Source organism: Salmo trutta, chromosome 33 (assembly GCF_901001165.1).
Source record: "Salmo trutta chromosome 33, fSalTru1.1, whole genome shotgun sequence".
NCBI lineage: Eukaryota > Metazoa > Chordata > Actinopteri > Salmoniformes > Salmonidae > Salmo > Salmo trutta.
In genome coordinates this window covers 28,610,988-28,630,409 of record NC_042989.1, presented here as the reverse complement: position 1 = coordinate 28,630,409, position 19,422 = coordinate 28,610,988, and the positions used below count along the sequence as shown (strand labels likewise).

At 47.8% G+C, this 19,422-nt stretch overlaps 1 protein-coding gene across 1 annotated transcript in view; it reads left to right on the top strand.

Moving 5' to 3' along the window:
* Window positions 1-19,422, top strand: part of LOC115172104 (usherin-like) — a 188,542-nt gene that overhangs the window by 144,952 nt on the left and 24,168 nt on the right. Inside the window, exons 21-25 of the mRNA XM_029729288.1 lie at window positions 11,725-11,888; window positions 12,623-12,781; window positions 14,726-14,954; window positions 15,491-15,759; window positions 18,668-18,943. Coding sequence (XP_029585148.1) covers window positions 11,725-11,888; window positions 12,623-12,781; window positions 14,726-14,954; window positions 15,491-15,759; window positions 18,668-18,943 — 1,097 coding nt within the window. The remainder of the gene's footprint in view (window positions 1-11,724; window positions 11,889-12,622; window positions 12,782-14,725; window positions 14,955-15,490; window positions 15,760-18,667; window positions 18,944-19,422) is intronic.

Below are 19,422 nucleotides of genomic sequence, written 5' to 3'. Positions count from 1 at the left end.
ATGGCTGGGGAGAACAGACTAAATGGCTGGGGAGAACAGACTAAATGGCTGGGGAGAACAGACTAAATGGCTGAGGAGAACAGACTAAATGGCTGGGGAGAACAGACTAAATGGCTGGGGAGAACAGACTAAATGTCTGGGGAGAACAGACTAAATGGCTGGGGAGAACAGACTAAATGGCTGAGGAGAACAGACTAAATGGCTGGGGAGAACAGACTAAATGGCTGGGGAGAACAGACTAAATGGCTGGGGAGAACAGACTAAATGGCTGGGGAGAACAGACTAAATGGCTGGGGAGAACAGACTAAATGGCTGAGGAGAACAGACTAAATGGCTGAGGAGAACAGACTAAATGGCTGGGGAGAACAGACTAAATGGCTGGGGAGAACAGACTAAATGTCTGGGGAGAACAGACTAAATATCTGAGAAAGGGGGATATTTTCTTTGTTGAAAATAATTCTACTTCTCATCTTTTTTTAGAGGATTCTGAGTAATTTGATAAAAAATAAATTAAAACACTTAATTAGGTGTGTGTGTGTGCCTGTGTACGTGTGTGTGCGTGCGTGTGTGCGTGGATGACCTTCACTGATAGCTGTGTGTAGTGTATTAAGGCAGAGAGCTGTGACTGAGATCTCTTAGCTGTGGGGAGAGAGGGAGAAAAAGAGAGAAAGAGAGAGAACGGTACATCGAGGCCTGAGTTAGATGCAAATGTGCTAGATGAGTGTTTTCAATAGATCCACAACAGGCTGCTGGACAGCACAGATTGGCAATCCATACGAATGGTGAGGGATGTGTGTGTGTGTATGTTGTGTAGGTGTATGCGTGTACGATCGGTCGAGCCCCTGCCTCGCTGGGTAAGGATGAAAAATGAAGTTTTTAAACTGATTACTGGGGAAGCCTTTCTGGCATCAGGAGACTGAAAACAATAAAGATTTATATTAATATTATAAACTAATTTATCCCCTGCCAATCAATAAGCCCATGCATCTTATTTGGTTTTCTCCCGGTGTTCGCCATTCGGCACAGGTTGATCTAATCGAGGTTGGTTATAGACCCTTAATATGGTTATGGGATATTTCCTGGCAGACTAAATGACAGAATATCAGGTCTGCCCAAATCCTTGTTCAGGTAATCATAACCTTGGGGGTAAAAAATAGCCTTTCTTTCTCAACAGAGTGGATTATTATACGCAGTAATTATAGCCCTGATCTTTCCACACACAAACAAACATGTACACGCAGGCACACACACACACACATACAAACAAACACACACAATATCATTAAGATGTTTACCACACAGAGCGGTGTAGTTTACCCGAGCCTCAGAGTAAATTCACATTTGTCGGTTTCTTATTTTGATTCATAGTGTCTGTTGTTGAGTCTTTATCCTGTGTGTGCGTGTATGTGTGTGTGTGTGTGTGTGTGTGTGTGTGTGTGTGTGAGAGAGAGCAAGAGAGAGAGAGGTCGCTGACCCCTATTCTAGGAAATGTAAAAAATATACAAATACGTTTATAACAGATTACATCTATTACATTTATTATAACAAGACCTGCACTCACGCTTTGAGCACAACGCTGACTCTGAGCTCCTGATGAGAGCGCCTGAGGGCTATGTACTTGCAGTCTCCACGGAGGACGTATGTAAGTCATTCAAACGTATTAACCCTGGCAAGGTTGACGGCCCAGACGGCATCCCTCACCCTCAGAGTATGTGCAGACCAGCTGGCTGTTGTGTTTTCGGACATTTTCCATCTGTTTCTAGCTCAGGCCACTGTCCCCACCTGCTTCTAGGTGTCCACTATCATCCCTGTGCCCAAGAAAGGGAAAGTAACTGAACTGAATGACTAAAGTCCCGTAGCACTCACCTCCGTCATCATGAAGTGCTTCGAGAGGCCAGTCAAAGACCATATCACCTCCTCTGGATGGCCCGCCCGCAGGTGGTAAAGGTAGGCATCATTACCTCCTCGACACTGATTCTCAACACGGGGGCCCCACAAGGGTGCGTCCTTAGTCCCCTCTTATACTCCCTGTACACTCTTAGAAAAAAAGGTGCTATCTAGAACCTTAAAGGGTTCTTTGGCTGCCCCCAGAGGAGAACCCTTTGAATAACCTTTTTTGGTTGCAGGTAGAACCTTTTTTGGTTCTAGGTAGAACCCTTTTGGGTTCCATGTAGAACCCTCTGTAAAACGCGTTCTACATAGAACCCAAAACATTCTATGGGGACAGCCGAAGAACCCTTTTGGAACCCTTTTTTCTAAGAGTGAATACCCACAACTGCATGGCCTCACACAGTTCCAACTCCATCATCAAGCTCGCTGACGACACAACAGTAGTAGGCCTGATCACCAACAACGACAAGATGGCATACAGGGAGAAGGTAGGCACCCTGACAGCGTGGTGCCAGGTAAACAACATCTCCCTCAAAGTCAGCAAAACAAAGGAACTCATTGTGGACTTCAGGAGGAACTACGGGGCCGCCGCTAGAGGTTGGTTAAAAGTACCACTCAGAGAAGCTGAAGGTCAAACCACACAGACACCGTGGTGAGGAAGGCACGTCAGCAACTCATCAACTTCAGGATGCTGTAGAAATGTGTCCGTTCCCAAATGGCCCTCACAGTGTTCTACAGGAGCATCATTGAGCGCATACTTTCGGGCTGCATCAAAGCCTGGTACGGCAACTCCACCACCGAGGACCGCTCAGACGAACGCACCATTGAGTGCACACTGCATGCCTTCCAGGACACCTACAACACCAGGTGTCGCAGGAAGGCCAAGAAGATCATCAGGGACCCGAGCTATGCCCTGTTGTCCCCGCTTCAATCACCCCCTCAATTCCTATCACAGGAGGTTGGTGGCACATTAATTGGGGAGGACAGGCTCGTGGTAATGACTGAAGCGGAATCAGTGGAATGGTATCAAATACATCAAACACATGGTTTTATGTCATTCCAGTCGCTCCGTTCCAGCCATTATTAAGAGCCGCCCTCCCCTCAGCAGCCTCCAGTGCTATGGACATCACCCCCACCTCAACAGATTTTGTGCACTACCCCGATGGACATTTATCATACTGAACAGCCACCAATAGTCAGCTACTTGCACCCCCTGTCCCCCGCTCTTTTACCCCGGTCTGCTGCTTCCCCTATGGACATTCCCCTCCCCCTCAACAGACTTTTACCCTGCCCCCACCCCAATGGACATCATTGCCACAGTTGTTAAATATGTGTATATTATTATTTCTATTTGTATTATTATCTATTTTATTATAATGTATTGTTGGAACTCGGAGCTTAAGAATTTCACTGTACCATGTAATTATATCTGCAACCCTTTACAACCCCATATTAAACTCTAATCTAATCATAGCAGGAGGTTAGAATATTCACACACACAATCTCACAAACGAAAAAAAGGGAGAGTTGGTGTGATGTTGGGTGTTTTCTCTCTCCTTGGGAGAGGAGTGAAGGTCGAGTCGCGGAGGCGCGTGGGAGAGCCGTGTGTGTGTTGTGTGTTTTCTCTCTCCTTGGGAGAGGAGTGAAGTTCGAGTCGCGGAGGCGCGTGGGAGAGCCGTGTGTGTGTTGTGTGTGGGGTGGTGGAACCCCCAAAGCTCCCTGCAGTTGACAGGACAAATTTGCTGTTCATTAAGGGGCTGTGGCTTTTCACGCCGCGAGAAGGAGGGTGTCAGAGTGTGTGTGTGTGTGATTGAAGGTGTGTGTGTGTGTGTGTGTGTGTGTGTGTGTGTGTGTGTGTGTGTGTGTGTGTGTGTGGGTGTGTGTGTGTGTGTGTGTGTGTGTGTGTGTGTGTGTGTTTAATGGTGTCAGGCATTTGGCCTGGTGATCACCCAGTGCCGGGTCTCAGTGGGGTTCCACCACCTGTGTGACCCAATCCCCTGAACCCCCCTACACACACACACACACCCCTTTCAGACACACGCACATGTCGCCTAAACACCCATGGGACCCCTCCCCATACTGTCACTAGTCTGTGAATAGGGGAGCATGAAGGAAGGGAAGAGGGGTGTTAAGGTGAAGACCCAATACCACCTCTCTCCATCACACACACACACACATTTATATTTGAGTCATTTAGCAGATGCTCTTATCCACAACGACTTACAGTCATGGCCAAAAGTTTTGAGAATGACACAAATATTGATTTTCACAAAGTCTGCTGCCTCAGTTTGTATGATGGCAATTTGTTATGTTATGAATAGTGATCAGAGGAATTGCAATTAATTGCAAATTTCGTCTTTGCCATGCAAATGAACTGAATCCCCCAAAAACATTTCCACTGCCACAAAAGGACCAGCTGACATCATGTCAGTGATTCTCTCGTTAACACAGGTGTGAGTGTTGACGAGGACAAGGCTGGAGATCACTCTGTCATGCTGATTGAGTTCGAATAACAGACTGGAATCTTCAAAAGGAGGGTTGTGCTTGGAATCATTGTTCTTCCTCTGTCAGGTTTGGTTACCTGCAAGGAGACACGTGCCGTCATCATTGCTTTGCACAAAAAGGGCTTCACAGGCAAAGATATTGCTGCCAGTAAGATTGCACCTATATCAACCATTTATCGGATCATCAAGAACTTCAAGGAGAGTGGTTAAATTGTTGTGAAGAAGGCTTCAGGGCGCCCAAGAATGTTCAGCAAGCGCCAGGACCGTCTCCTAGTTGATTCAGCTGCGGGATCGGGCCCCACCCGTACAGAGCTTGCTCAGAAATGGCAGCAGGCAGGTGTGAGTGCATCTGCACGCACAGTGAGGCGAAGACTTTTGGAGGATGGCCTGGTGTCAAGAAGGGCAGAAAATAATCCACTTCTCTCCAGGAAAAACATGAGGGACAGACTGATATTCTGCAAAAGGTACAGGGATTGGACTGCTGAGGACTGGGGTAAAGTCATTTTCTCTGATGAATCCCCTTTCCGATTGTTTGGGGCATCCGGAAAAAAGCTTCTCCGGAGAAGACAAGGTGAGCACTACCATCAGTCCTGTGTCATGCCAACAGTAAAGCATCCTGAGACCATTCATGTGTGGGGTTGCTCCTCAGCCAAGTGAGTGGGCTCACTCACAATTTTGCCTAAGAACACAGCCATGAGTAAAGAATGGTACCAACACATCCTCCGAGAGCAACTTCTCCCAACCATCCAGGAACAGTTTGGTGACGAACAATGCCTTTTCCAGCATGATGGAGCACCTTGCCATAAGGCAAAAGCGATAACTAAGTGGCTCGGGGAACAAAACATCAATATTTTGGTTCCATGGCCAGGAAACTCCTCAGACCTTAATCCCATTGAGAACTTGTGGTCAATCCTCAAGAGGCGGGTGGTCAAACAAAACCCACAAATTCTGACTCCAAACTCCAAGCATTGATTATGCAAGAATGGGTTGCCATCAGTCAGGATGTGGCCCAGAAGTTAATTGACAGCATGCCAGGGCGGATTGCAGAGGTCTTGAAAAAGAAGGGTCAACACGGCAAATATTGACTCTTTGCGTCAACTTCATGTAATTGTCAGTAAAAGCCTTTGACACTTATGAAATGCTTGTAATTATACTTCAGTATTCCATAGTAACATCTGACAGAAATATCTAAAGACACTGAAGCAGCAAACTTTGTGGAAATTAATATTTGTGTCATTCTCAAAACTTTTGGCCACGACTGTACAGTAGTTAATATATCTCAAAAAACACAAAAGTATGTGGACACACCTTCAAATTTGTGGATTCAGCTATTTTGATGATCCTTTATTTAACCAGGTAGGCAAGTTGAAAACAAGTTCTCATTTACAATTGCAACCTGGCCAAGATAAAGCAAAGCAGTTTGACATATACAACAACACAGAGTTACACATGGAGTAAAACAAACCAACAGTCAATAATATAGTAGAAAAATAAGTCTATATACAAAGTGAGCAAATGAGGTGAGATAAGGGAGGTAAAGCAAAAAAAGGCCATGGTGGCGAAGTAAATACAATATAGCAAGTAAAACACTGGAATGGTAGATTTGTAGTGGAAGAAAGTGCAAAGTAGAAGTAGAAATAATGGGGTGCAAAGATGCAAAATAAATAAATCCAATAAATATATACAGTAGGGGAAGAGGTAGTTGTTTGGGCTAAATTATAGATGGGCTATGTACAGGTGCAGTAATCTGTGAGTTGCTCTGACAGCTGGTGCTTAAAGCTAGTGAGGGAGATAAGTGTTTACAGTTTTAGAGATTTTTGTAGTTCGTTCCAGTCATTGGCAGCAGAGAACTGGAAGGAGAGGCGGCCGAAGGAGGAATTGGCTTTGGGGGTGACCAGAGAGATATACCTGCTGGAGTGTGTGCTACAGGTGGGTGCTGCTATGGTGACCAGCGAGCTGAGATAAGGGGGAATTTTACCTAGCAGGGTCTTGTAGATGACCTGGAGCCAGTGGGTTTGGCGACGAGTATGAAGCGAGGGCCAGCCAACGAGAGTGTACAGGTCGCAGTGGTGGGTAGTATATGGGGCTTTGGTGACAAAACGGATGGCACTGTGATAGACTGCATCCAATTTATTTAGTAGGGTATTGGAGGCTATTTTGTAAATGACGTCGCCGAAGTCGAGAATCAGTAGGATGGTCAGTTTTACGAGGGTATGTTTGGCAGCATGAGTGAAAGATGCTTTGTTGCGAAATAGGAAGCCAATTCTAGATTTAACTTTGGATTGGAGATGTTTGATGTGAGTCTAGAAGGAGAGTTTACAGTCTAACCAGACACCTAGGTATTAGTAGTTGTCCACATATTCTAAGTCAGAATGCTGGACGGGCGGGCAGGTGCAGGCAGCGATCGGTTGAAGAGCATGCATTTAGTTTTACTTGTATTTAAGAGCAGTTGGAGGCCACGGAAGGAGAGTTGTATGGCATTGAAGCTTGTCTGGAGGGTAGTTAACACAGTGTCCAAAGAAGGGCCAGAAGTATACAGAATGGTGTCGTCTGCATAGAGGTGGATCAGAGACTCACCAGCAGCAAGAGCGACATCATTGATGTATACAGAGAAAAGAGTCGGCCCAAGAATTTAACCCTGTGGCATCCCCATAGAGACTGGCAGAGGCCCGGACAACAGGCCCTCCGATTTGACACACTGAACTCTATCAGAGAAGTAGTTGGTGAACCAGGCGAGGCAATCATTTGAGAAACCAAGGCTGTTGAGTCTGCCGATGAGGATGTGGTGATTGACAGAGTCGAAAGCCTTGGCCAGGTCAATGAATACGGCTGCACAGTATTGTTTCTTATCGATGGCGGTTAAGATATCGTTTAGGACCTTGAGCGTGGCTGAGGAGAAGGTGCGGTGGGATTCGAAATGGTCGGTAATCTGTTTGTTGACTTGGCTTTCGAAGACTTTAGAAAGGCAGGGTAGGATAGATATAGGTCTGTAGCAGTTTGGGTCAAGAGTGTCCCCCCCTTTGAAGAGGGGGATGACCGCAGCTGCTTTCCAATCTTCGGGAATCTCAGACGACACGAAAGAGAGGTTGAACAGGCTAGTAATAGGGGTTGCAACAATTTCAGCAGATAATTTTTTAAAGAAAGGGTCCAGATTGTCTAGCCCGGCTGATTTGTATGGGTCCAGATTTTGCAGCTCTTTCAGAACATCAGCTGACTGGATTTGGGAGAAGGAGAAATGGGGAAGGCTTGGGCGAGTTGCTGTGGGGGGTGCTGTGCTGTTGGCCGGGGTAGGGGTAGCCAGGTGGAAAGCATGGCCAGCCATAGAAAAATGCTTATTGAAATTCTCAATTATTGTCACAGAAAATGTCATACTCTTCGGCGAATATGTCGCATGGGAGAGAGAAGGACCAAGGCGCAGCGGGATTGTGGACACTCATGTTTATTACTGACAAAACATGTAAGGCATCCACTTGAAAAACAACACTAGACAGTACTCACGACATGGACAGTCTTGCAGGCTATACAAAACGCAGTGCAAAATCAATTCCCCACAACCCCAAAGAAAAACACACACACCTATATAGGACTTCCAATCAAAGGCAACTATACACACCTGCCTTCAATTGGAAGTCCCAATCACCAACACAACATTTAACAAACACAAACCACCTGCCACATCCTGACCAAGACTAAGCAATACGCCCTCTGCTGGTCAGGACGTGACAATTATAGTGGATTTATCAGTGGTGACAGAGTTTCCTGTCCTCACTGCAGTGGGCAGCTGGGAGGAGGTGCTCTTATTCTCCAAGGACTTAACATGTCACTTTGTCACAAATTTCTGCCCTGCTAGAACTGCTACGGTCAACTGTAAGTGCTGTTATTGTGAAGTGAGAACGTCTAGGAACAACAACAGCTCAACTGTGAAGTGGTAGGTCATACAAGTTCACAGAACAGGACCGCCGAGTGCTGAAGCACGTAGCAAGTAAAAATCATCTGCCCTCAGTTGCAACACTCACTACCGAGTTCCAAACTGCTTCTGGAAGCAACGTCAGCACAATAACTGTTCATCGGAAGCTCCATGAAATGGGTTTCCTTGGCCCCGCAGCCGCTCACAAGCATAAGATCACCATGCGCAATGCCAAGCGTCGGCTGGAGTGATGTAAAGCTCGCCGCCATTGGACTCTTGAGCAGTTGAAACGCGTTCTCTGGAGTGATGAATCACGCTTCACCATCTGGCAGTGCGACGGACGAATCTGGGTTTGTCGGATCACAGGAGAACGCTACCTGCCCGACTGAATAGTGCCAACTGTAAAGTTTGGTGGAGGACGAATAATGATCTGGGGCTGTTTTTCATTGTTCGGGCTAGGCCCCTTAGTTCCAGTGAGGGAAATCTTAACGCTACAGCATACAATTCTGTGCTTCCAATTTTGTGGCAACAGTTTTTGGAAAGCCCTTTCCTGTTTCAGCATGACAATGCCCCCGTGCACAAAGCAAGCTCCATACAGACATGGTTTGTTGAGATCAGTGTGGAAGAACTTGACTGGCTTGCACAAGTGTTAGTGTTAGTTCTCATTTTATTTATTTATTTTGTTGGGTGGGGTTATTTAAAATACCATTTGATGAGGTTGGGTTTCAGAAGTTTTTGGGAAGATGGGGAGGGACTCTGCTTCCCTAGCTTCAGCGGGAAGATGGAAGGGACTGGTGGCCTAGCTTCAGGGGGAAGATGAGGAGGGACTCTGCTGGCCTAGCTTCAGCGGGAAGATGGGAAGGGACTGCTGTCCTAGCTTCAGGGGGAAGATGGGGAGGGACTCTGCTGTCCTAGCTTCAGGGGGAAGATGGGCAGGGTCTCTGCTGTCCTAGCTTCAGGGGGAAGATGAGGAGGGTCTCTGCTGTCCTAGCTTCAGGGGGAAGATGGGGAGGGACTCTGCTGTTCTAGCTTCAGGGGGAAGATGGGCAGGGTCTCTGCTGTCCTAGCTTCAGGGGGAAGATGGGGAGGGACTCTGCTGTCCTAGCTTCAGGGGGAAGATGGGGAGGGACTCTGCTGACCTAGCTTCAGGGGGAAGATGGGCAGGGTCTCTGCTGTCCTAGCTTCAGGGGGAAGATGGGGAGGGACTCTGCTTTTCTAGCTTCAGGGGAAGATGGGCAGGGTCTCTGCTGCCCTAGCTTCAGGGGGAAGATGGGGAGGGACTCTGCTGTCCTAGCTTCAGGGGGAAGTTGAGGAGGGACTCTGCTGTTCTAGCTTCAGGGGGAAGATGGGAAGGGACTCTGCTGTCCTAGCTTCAGGTGGAAGATGAGGAGGGACTCTGCTGTCCTAGCTTCAGGGGGAAGATAGACAGGGACTCTGCTGTCCTAGCTTCAGGGGGAAGATGGACAGGGACTCTGCCATCATAGCTTCAGGGGGAAGATGAGGATGGACTCTGCTGTCCTAGCTTCAGGGGGAAGATGAGGAGGGACTCTGCTGTCCTAGCTTCAGGGGGAAGATGGGGAGGGACTCTGCTGACCTAGCTTCAGGGGGAAGATGGACAGGGACTCTGCTGTCCTAGCTTCAGGGGGAAGATGGGGAGGGACTCTGCTGGCCTAGCTTCAGGGGGAAGATGGGGAGGGACTCTGCTGTCCTAGCTTCAGGGGGAAGATGGACAGGGACTCTGCTGACCTAGCTTCAGGGGGAAGATGGGGAGGGACTTTGCTGGCCTAGCTTCAGGGGGAAGATGAGGAGAGACTCTGCTGTCCTAGCTTCAGGGGGAAGATGAGGATGGACTCTGCTGTCCTAGCTTCAGGGGGAAGATGGAGAGGGACTCTGCTGTCCTAGCTTCAGGGGGAAGATGGACAGGGACTCTGCTGACCTAGCTTCAGGGGGAAGATGGACAGGGACTCTGCTGGCCTAGCTTCAGGGGGAAGATGAGGAGGGACTCTGCTGTCCTAGCTTCAGGGGGAAGATGGACAGGGACTCTGCTGACCTAGCTTCAGGGGGAAGATGAGGAGGGACTCTGCTGTCCTAGCTTCAGGGGGAAGATGGACAGGGACTCTGCTGACCTAACTTCAGGGGGAATATGGACGGGGACTCTGCTGTCCTAGCTTCAGGGGGAAGATGGGGAGGGACTCTGCTGGCCTAGCTTCAGGGGGAAGATGGACAGGGACTCTGCTGACCTAGCTTCAGGGGGAAGATGAGGAGGGACTCTGCTGACCTAGCTTCAGGGGGAAGCTGGTGCGGGACTCTGCTGTCCTAGCTTCAGGGGGAAGATGAGGAGGGACTCTCCTGTCCTAGCTTCAGGGGGAAGATGAGGAGGGACTCTGCTGCCCTAGCTTCAGGGGGAAGATGAGGAGGGACTCTGCTGACCTAGCTTCAGGGGGAAGATGAGGAGGGACTCTGCTGTCCTAGCTTCAGGGGGAAGATGGACAGGGACTCTGCTGTCCTAGCTTCAGGGGGAAGATGAGGAGGGACTCTGCTCTCCTAGCTTCAGGGGGAAGATGGGGAGGGACTCTGCTGGCCTAGCTTCAGGGGGAAGATGGGGAGGGACTCTGCTGGCCTAGCTTCAGGAGGAAGATGAGGAGGGACTCTGCTGTCCTAGCTTCAGGGGGAAGATGAGGAGAGACTCTGCTGACCTAGCTTCAGGGGGAAGATGAGGAGGGACTCTGCTGTCCTAGCTTCAGGGGGAAGATGGACAGGGACTCTGCTGTCCTAGCTTCAGGGGGAAGATGGGCAGGGACCCTGCTGTCCTAGCTTCAGGGGGAAGATGAGGAGGGACTCTGCTGTCCTAGCTTCAGGAGGAAGATGGACAGGGACTCTGCTGTCCTAGCTTCAGGGGGAAGATGGGCAGGGACTCAGCTGTCCTAGCTTCAGGGGGAAGATGATTAGGGACTCTGCTGTCCTAGCTTCAGGGGGAAGATGAGGAGGGACTCTGCTGTCCTAGCTTCAGGGGGAAGATGGGCAGGGACTCTGCTGTCCTAGCTTCAGGGGGAAGATGGACAGGGACTCTGCTGTCCTAGCTTCAGGGGGAAGATGGGAAGGGACTCTGCTGTCCTAGCTTCAGGGGAAGATGGACATGGACTCTGCTGTCCTAGCTTCAGGGGGAAGATGGGAAGGGACTCTGCTGTCCTAGCTTCAGGGGGAAGATGGTTCCACCATTGGGACAGAGAAGAGCTTGGACTGGGCACACACACACACACACACACACACACACACACACACACACACACACAAGCACGTTAGATGGAAGGTTTTGTAAAAGTAATTGACAAATGTTTGTATGTAATTCTGACTGGTTTCAAATCCATTTCCGTTATGAGCTTGTGATGTGAAACCAATGTTCTCTGTATTCTCCTCTTCCAGGTGCCAGGCATGTGTGTGTAACTCCGTTGGAGGGGTGAATGGGTCATGCCACCCAGAGACAGGGAGATGCCAGTGTAAGGCCTTGGTGACAGGGGACAGGTGTGACCGCTGTGTCCCTGGAGCCAGTCACCTGGACTCAGACAACCACCTGGGCTGCAGTAAAGGTACAGGATGACTGGCCGCAGAGGCACAGTCATTGATTAATCTATCGTTTTTTCAGAATGGAAGCGTTAAGACAATGCTTTTATGTCTTATATGTTATAAATAATGGTATATTTATTGTGTATATGTATGTGCGTGTGTTGTGTGCACTCTATCTCTGTCTCGATGTCTGTTGGTTTTGTGTGTATGTGTGTATGCATACAGTATGTGAGTGTTAGTGAGGGGCAATTTCCTCCTCCTGTGCTTTCCCTGCCTAAGGGCTGTTTTAAGTTAGACACACGGACACTAACTTGACATGGAACAAACACACACACGCACGCACACACACAAACAAACAGTATTAAACTCACAGAGGGACATTGGTTCTCTGGGGCCTTCTCAGTATGCTAAGACGCTCCCCATGGATCAACACACACACACACACACACACACACACACACACACACACACACACACACACACACACACACACACACACACACATCCCCTGCAAGCCTGTTATTGTGTCTATTGTGTTGCATAAGACAAGCACAGCAGTTAAAAATGTTATTGTATCTTCCCCCTCTTTCTCTTGTCCCCACCCAACCCATTTCCCCTTTCCCCTTTCCCCTTTCCCATTTCCCCTTTCCCCTTTCCCCTTTCCCATTTCCCCTTTCCCATTTCCAACATCCCTCTTTCTCTCTTCTTCTCTCCCCTACCCTTTCTCCCTTGCTCTCTGTTTTTCCCCTCCCCCCAGCTCCTATCCAGCAGCCCAGTCCAGTAGGGTTAGTCCTGACCGCCACCTCCATCCGCCTGACCTGGAGGCCCCCTGACGCGCCCAACACACACACTCTCAACTACACACTGCTCAGGGACGGCCTAGATATACACACTACACAGAGTCACTACCCATTCAGTAAGTACACACACATTCACATGCACGCAAACACACACACACACACACACACACACACACACATTTTAAATACTTTATTTGAATCCACCAATCAAATTTACACAAAAAGGATCAAACATTTCAAAGGTCCCTCTATACATGGCACTCAAGCGTACAGGAAGCACCTCCTTCTCCAAACAGCTAGGCTGCCCACGACAGCTGAAACAGAGCAGTACCTAGCCAATTGCTTTGCCCTACTTTTTGTCAGGCCCTCAATCTGGAGGCACCGCACTGCAAGCCTGTGTATGTGGCCGAGACTGCCAAATATCAGACTGCCCGAGGCTGTCCAAGCGTGGCACGAGGGGCTGGTATTTAAACAGCTTCTCAGCAAAGGCCTGCTCCATGTAGCCGTCCAATGAGCAGCCCACTTCCAAAATGAGCACCTCTCCCTGGCCTCCCCTCACAACAATGATATCTGGTGTATTTGGCACACAGGAAAACACATAATCAACGTCAAACCAGCTTTCCCTTACACAAGAATGTTTATGCATGTGTACTGTTTGTGAGACCGCTTGTCTCACTTCGCTGGCTATCAGGTCAACAAGGCGGTCATGTCTAGCAATGCACAAATCCTTGTATGAACAGCAGCCATTCACAACATGGGCAATGGACTCCATTACATTTGACTCATGTAGAACACAAAATGGCTCATGGTTTGCAGGGTACCAGAGAGATTATATTTTGTTTGTAGAACTCGCAGCCTCGCCTTAAAAGTAAAGGTTAGAATGTCCTCGCCAATGGCAGAATTCTGGTACATGGAATGGGAGACAGAGTGGACATCACAGTCCAGAGCAGAGAGTTTCCCCTGCAGCCTCAGGCCAGTCCAGTGTTGCAGTAGCTGGATCCGTCTGATAGCGAGGAGTGTTGTCCTGGATGTAGGATGAGATGTTCCATCATGGTGACAGAAGTCTCCACAACAACACCGCGATCTGCCACAACTGCATCAGAGGCAGTCACTGACATATCAGTCCGTGTCCACCTGAGCTACACTCCAGTCCGGTTGCACAGGCCATTGAGGTCCGGCCAGTCTGACCATACTCCAAAGCACACAGCACAAGTGTCCAATTTTCAATTGGCCCTTCTCCTGAAGCCTAGGAAGTTGTCCTCAGTGTCCCTGGCCAGTGGAACCTTGCTCTTCCGTAGGTCCAGAAGGAGGGAGGCTCTGGCTAACTCCTTAACTGTCACATCGTCGCTGTTGAGCATGTTCAACAGGTGAGTTTGTCTGGTAGCAGTGTAAATCCACTCAATATTCGGGACACCTAAACGCCCCTCTCTTCGGGACACCTAAACGCCCCTCTCTTCGGGACACCTAAACGCCCCTCTCTTCGGGACACCTAAACGCCCCTCTCTTTGGCTCAGGAAGACAACGTCACGTGTGGTGTGTGTGTTGAAGCATTGCCACTTTCTCACCACCTGAACAGTTTTGTTATTCATTTCCCCCAGAACCTTCTGTGGGAGAGGCACACGTGCAAGCAGATGTTTAATCTCTGCTAGGGCCACCTCTCTCACAGCTTCTAGCTTCATGACTACAGGCAGAGGGGAAACGTCAATCATATCAAGCCTGGTTGAATGCACACGGACGAGCTCCTCAACTTGTTCCCCCCACTCGCCAGCAACATTAAATGTATGTCCAAGATAACTATATGTTTCGTGATGAGAGTAGACTCTGACTGGTTTATTCATTAGTGTGGATGTTGGGGGCTTATCAGTTTTAGACTTGTACCAGCGGTTACCTCTGCTGTGTCTTTCACTTCCAGCCCATCTCAAAAACTCATCTGTGTGAGAGAGCATGTCTTTAATGACACGGTCTTCTCTGGAGGTCATCAGCATACCCTCTTACTGGGTTTGGTGACACACACACACGCACACGCACACACACACATTCAAGTCTTTTCTCTCTCCTAGGCCCTGTAACTTATGTGGACAGTGGTTTGTCTCCGTTCGTGGATTATTCTTACCAGCTAGTAACGGCTAACGTTAATGGTCAGACGGTGAGTGTTCCGGTCAGTTACCAGACCTTGGCCGCCGTACCGGACCCTGACCATATCCTTCTGACTCTGGTGGGCCGACCAGGACCGACCACAGCCAACCTCAACTGGACCCGAACACAGAACACATCAGGTCCACAAGAGAGGTATGGACCAGTGGGCTGCTGAGGGGAGAACGGCTCTTAATAATGTCTGTAACGGAGCAAATGGAATGGTATTAAACACCTGGAAACCATGTATTTGATGTATTTGATACCATTCCACTGATTCCTATCCAGTCATTACCACGAGCCTGTCCTCCCCAATTAATGTGCCACCAACCTCCTGTGGTATGGACCCAGTATTCTAAACCCTCTCTAGGTGTCCTATCTAACCTCAGTGGAGAAATAAAGAGAAATACGGGGGTGGGAGGGTGTATTGAATCAGAGAGAGAGCGAGAGACTTGTATTAAAAAACACTTTCAATAGGGAATCCATTGAACATGATTGTTTGTCTAGGACTAAGCCTAATTTGTGTCCAGGAAACCAGCTCTTAAGAATTCTCAACCAGCTGAGTTGAGATGAGACTAGATGTTATTTCATGAGTCCCTAACTGAAGGAGTAACATTGGCTGGTCTGTTATCATGGTCAAGTCATAATGACTAATAAACTAAACTGATCCCTCTCTCTGTGTGTTCCTGTAGGTTTGTGCTAACCTCAGTGGAGGCTGGTACTGGTAGGGAGCGGGTGCACTATACAGGTCTAGAGACCCAGGCTGCAGCCGCTGGCCTCTCCCCCTACACCCACTACAACCTCACCCTGCAGGCCTGTACTACTGGTGGGTGCACCTCCACCGCTCCCCTGCCCCTCCTCACTTCACCCAGCCCCCCACAGGGACAGCCCCCACCCAGGGTCAACGCCACCGGACCGCACCAAATACACGCAGCCTGGGACCCCCCCGTTCGCCCCAATGGTACGACCCGAATCGCCTCTTGATCTGTGTTCACAGACAACAGGGATAAAATGGAAGAAAATTGAGAAGAAAAAAAATTGTTTTGAAAAGGAGGTACTACCGAGACTGTCCTATTAGGATGCTCCAAGAGATCACATGTTCTACTCCCCTTAACACGGTGTCCCTACAGTGTTCCACAGGATCCAGGGCTTGGTACAGTCGCTATAAGGCTCTATGCAATATTACGCCTGTGTAACCACCACCACACTGATGCTTTCTCAGTCATGGTTTCATTTACTGCATTACATTATATCGCTCCCCGAGGCACATTAAAACACATGTACATCTACCAGACATTATCATTCATGTCATTTCATATTCTGTTTTCAGTCGTCATTCAACCATGCCTCCAACCAGGACTGCCATGTTGGACTGGCTGTATTGAAACAAGACATGGGGGAACAGACTCATTGAAGTGCTGGTGTGATAGGGAGCATTGGAGAAGAGAGAGAATAGAGAGAGAAAAGAGGGAGAATAGAAGTGTTTATTTCTATTGTGGTGTGATGCCTGCCTGTCCTCAGCTCAACCTTCTGTATTCATTCACTGCCTTGGTAACACTAATGAGCAATGTGGATATGATGCTGAGCTTTGATTCTCATGTGGATGAAGAGTCTCTCTGCTACAGAGTATTAGAATGGGATATGAGAATGCACTGTGCTGGTATTAATTCATTCTGTTTTAGTATCGGCTGAAGACCTGTGTTTGATTAGTAGCTTGTATGCTACTGTAGTGATGCATACAGTATTGTATCTCCTTGTGTCCTACTAGTGCTGAGCAACTAACTGAAATTGTGGTTATTTTTTGGCTGTTAACCCAGAAGAGTCTAAGCCCTGTCTATGCCGGGGGGGGTACTACTAAGCTATATGGAATTGTTTTAAGAAGGTCATACCAAGGATCAATTTGCTATTTGAATTTTCAGACGAGTCTTGTGATGCCTGTGGGTGTGCTAGAGAAAAACAACCGACATGTACGTGTTCCTGAGAGTCTCATCTTTACAGTGGTTTTGTAGGCCAAACCGTTCAGACGCTACAGACGATTTTGTGAGAAGACCGATTTTCGGGATGTCTCATGGTCTGACAAACACCGCTCTATCTCTGTCACCTTTACCACAGATGCATAAGTGTTAAGTAGACAGATGCGGAAGTGTTAAGTGGTCAGGTGTGGAATTGTTAATTAGGCAGATGCGGAAGTGTTAAGTAGAGAGATGCGGAAGTGTTAAGGAGGCACATGCGGAAGTGTTAAGGAGGCAGATGCGGAAGTGTTAAGTAGGCAGATGCGGAAGTGTTAAGTAGACAGATGTGGAAGTGTTAAGTAGGCAGATGCGGAAGTGTTAAGTAGGCAGATGCGGAAGTGTTAAGTAGGCAGATGTGGAAGTGTTAAGTAGGCAGATGCGGAAGTGTTAAGTAGGCAGATGCGGAAGTGTTAAGGAGGCACATGCGGAAGTGTTAAGTAGACAGATGTGGAAGTGTTAAGTAGGCAGATGCGGAAGTGTTAAGTAGGCAGATGTGGAAGTGTTAAGTAGGCAGATGCGGAAGTGTTAAGTAGGCAGATGCGGAAGTGTTAAGTAGGCAGATGCGGAAGTGTTAAGTAGGCAGATGCGGAAGTGTTAAGTAGGCAGATGCGGAAGTGTTAAGTAGGCAGATGCGGAAGTGTTAAGTAGGCAGATGCGGAAGTGTTAAGGAGGCAGATGCGGAAGTGTTAAGTAGGCAGATGTGGAAGTGTTAAGTAGGCAGATGCGGAAGTGTTAAGTAGGCAGATGCGGAAGTGTTAAGTAGGCAGATGTGGAAGTGTTAAGTAGTCAGATGTGGTGAATTGAGATGCATCCAATGTAAAAAAAACAGATATCTCTAGTTTAAACTGGAGGATTTTTATGGGGATTTTTGTATTATGCTAATTAGATTTTCACGGGTGCGCGGGCATCGACCGTAAGGGGTTAAACTACATTGACCTACATTGGTTCAATTATTTTAATTCCATTTTGTTCATTTTTGTTTCTGTGAGCTCAATGTACACATTGCACACTGTATCTAGAGATAAATCAGATCGTGCCCGAACTGTGCAGTACAAAAAACATGGTAATTAACTCAAATGACCATAATCCATTGCGCACGTACTTGTCCAGTCGGTGTGTTTCTTACGCCTGCTACGTTGGGTTAGTGTGGGGAAGACACAGAGAGAGGGAGAGAGAGAGAGAGAGAGAGAAGAGACAGAAGAATGTGCGATCAAGAGGGATAGAGAGCAGTTGTTTCGAGAGGTATCTCTACCTGAAAATACAATCTAAGATTGATAGTATTCAGCAGGCATAAAAGTATGCCTTATTTACTTTGGAGAACTACTAAAATAGGACTTTGTCAGCAGCTCTATAGAGATGAGTTGATGACTTAAATAATGAAGTCATCAAATAAAACAAACTAATATACGCATCAACTGAAATATTTTATTATGGTAAAGTAATGTGAATAAATGCTGGTGAATAAGTGATAATCAGTAATGGGCCGTCACCACCATTATGGGACTTTTATTCATTGTTTTATTCTGAGTTGTTACATTATTCAACACACATAATGTATAGTGCATTTAATGTCCATTTTTTAATAGAAACCGAGGTAGAAAACCGTGATAATTTTTTCGTTTAGCAAAAAAAATAAAAATCCACTCTGTCCTACATAGTGGTTCTCTAACTTCTTTTAAACTTTGATCAATATAATGTACTTTATCATTTCCTTGTGACCCACCTGGTATAAGAATATACAATATTTCTGGTAAGGAGCAGGTCCTAATGGGAACTAGTCACAAGCTAACCCATCAATAACTCATTAATATGGCACTGAACATAATAAAATCGTCTCTTTTGTTTCTGCCTCCATAGGTGTTATTATAAGGTACGAGCTCTTCATACGAGGGCCAATGGAATCGCAGAACACCACAAGCCCCGCCCCAGAGCGTAGGGTGTTTGTGAGCAGTGGTTGGCTGGATCCCCGCCTCCCGTCTGACTCAGCCAAAGAGAGTGCTCTGCCCCCTCCCCAGAGCGGCGCCATGGTAACAGACCTGCAGCCCTTCTCCACCTATCAGCTGCGAGTTCTGACCGTCAACATGGCCGGCAGTGTGATATCAGACTGGACTACAGCTCGGACACAGGAGGGGGGTTAGTTAAACACACACACACACACACACACACACACACACACACACACACACACACACACACACACACACACACACACCAGCATACAGTGACGATAAAAGTAGAGAGAGAGTTCCTCTGGGGAGGCCTCTGGGTGTGTAGTAATAGTAGTGTGACATAATGGTTGGTGGGAGTGAGGCAGGAGAGGGAATAGGGGAGAGAGAGAGAGAAAAATAGACAGGAAGGAGGGGGGTTTCTCATTAAAGCATTAGAATTCCAAAGAGATGATATGGCTCATTAGAACTAGACTGTGCCCCCAAACAAAACTCACAGCCCTCTGTCTGACTGTGTAATAGCCATGAATCACATTACACACCCTGAGTATGTGTGTTGGTGTGTGTGTGAGAGTGTCTGTGCACTCCTGCATGCATGCGTGAATCACATTACACACCTAACACTAGGTGGCTTCAGAGATAAAGGAGACATAGGAGAGATAAGAC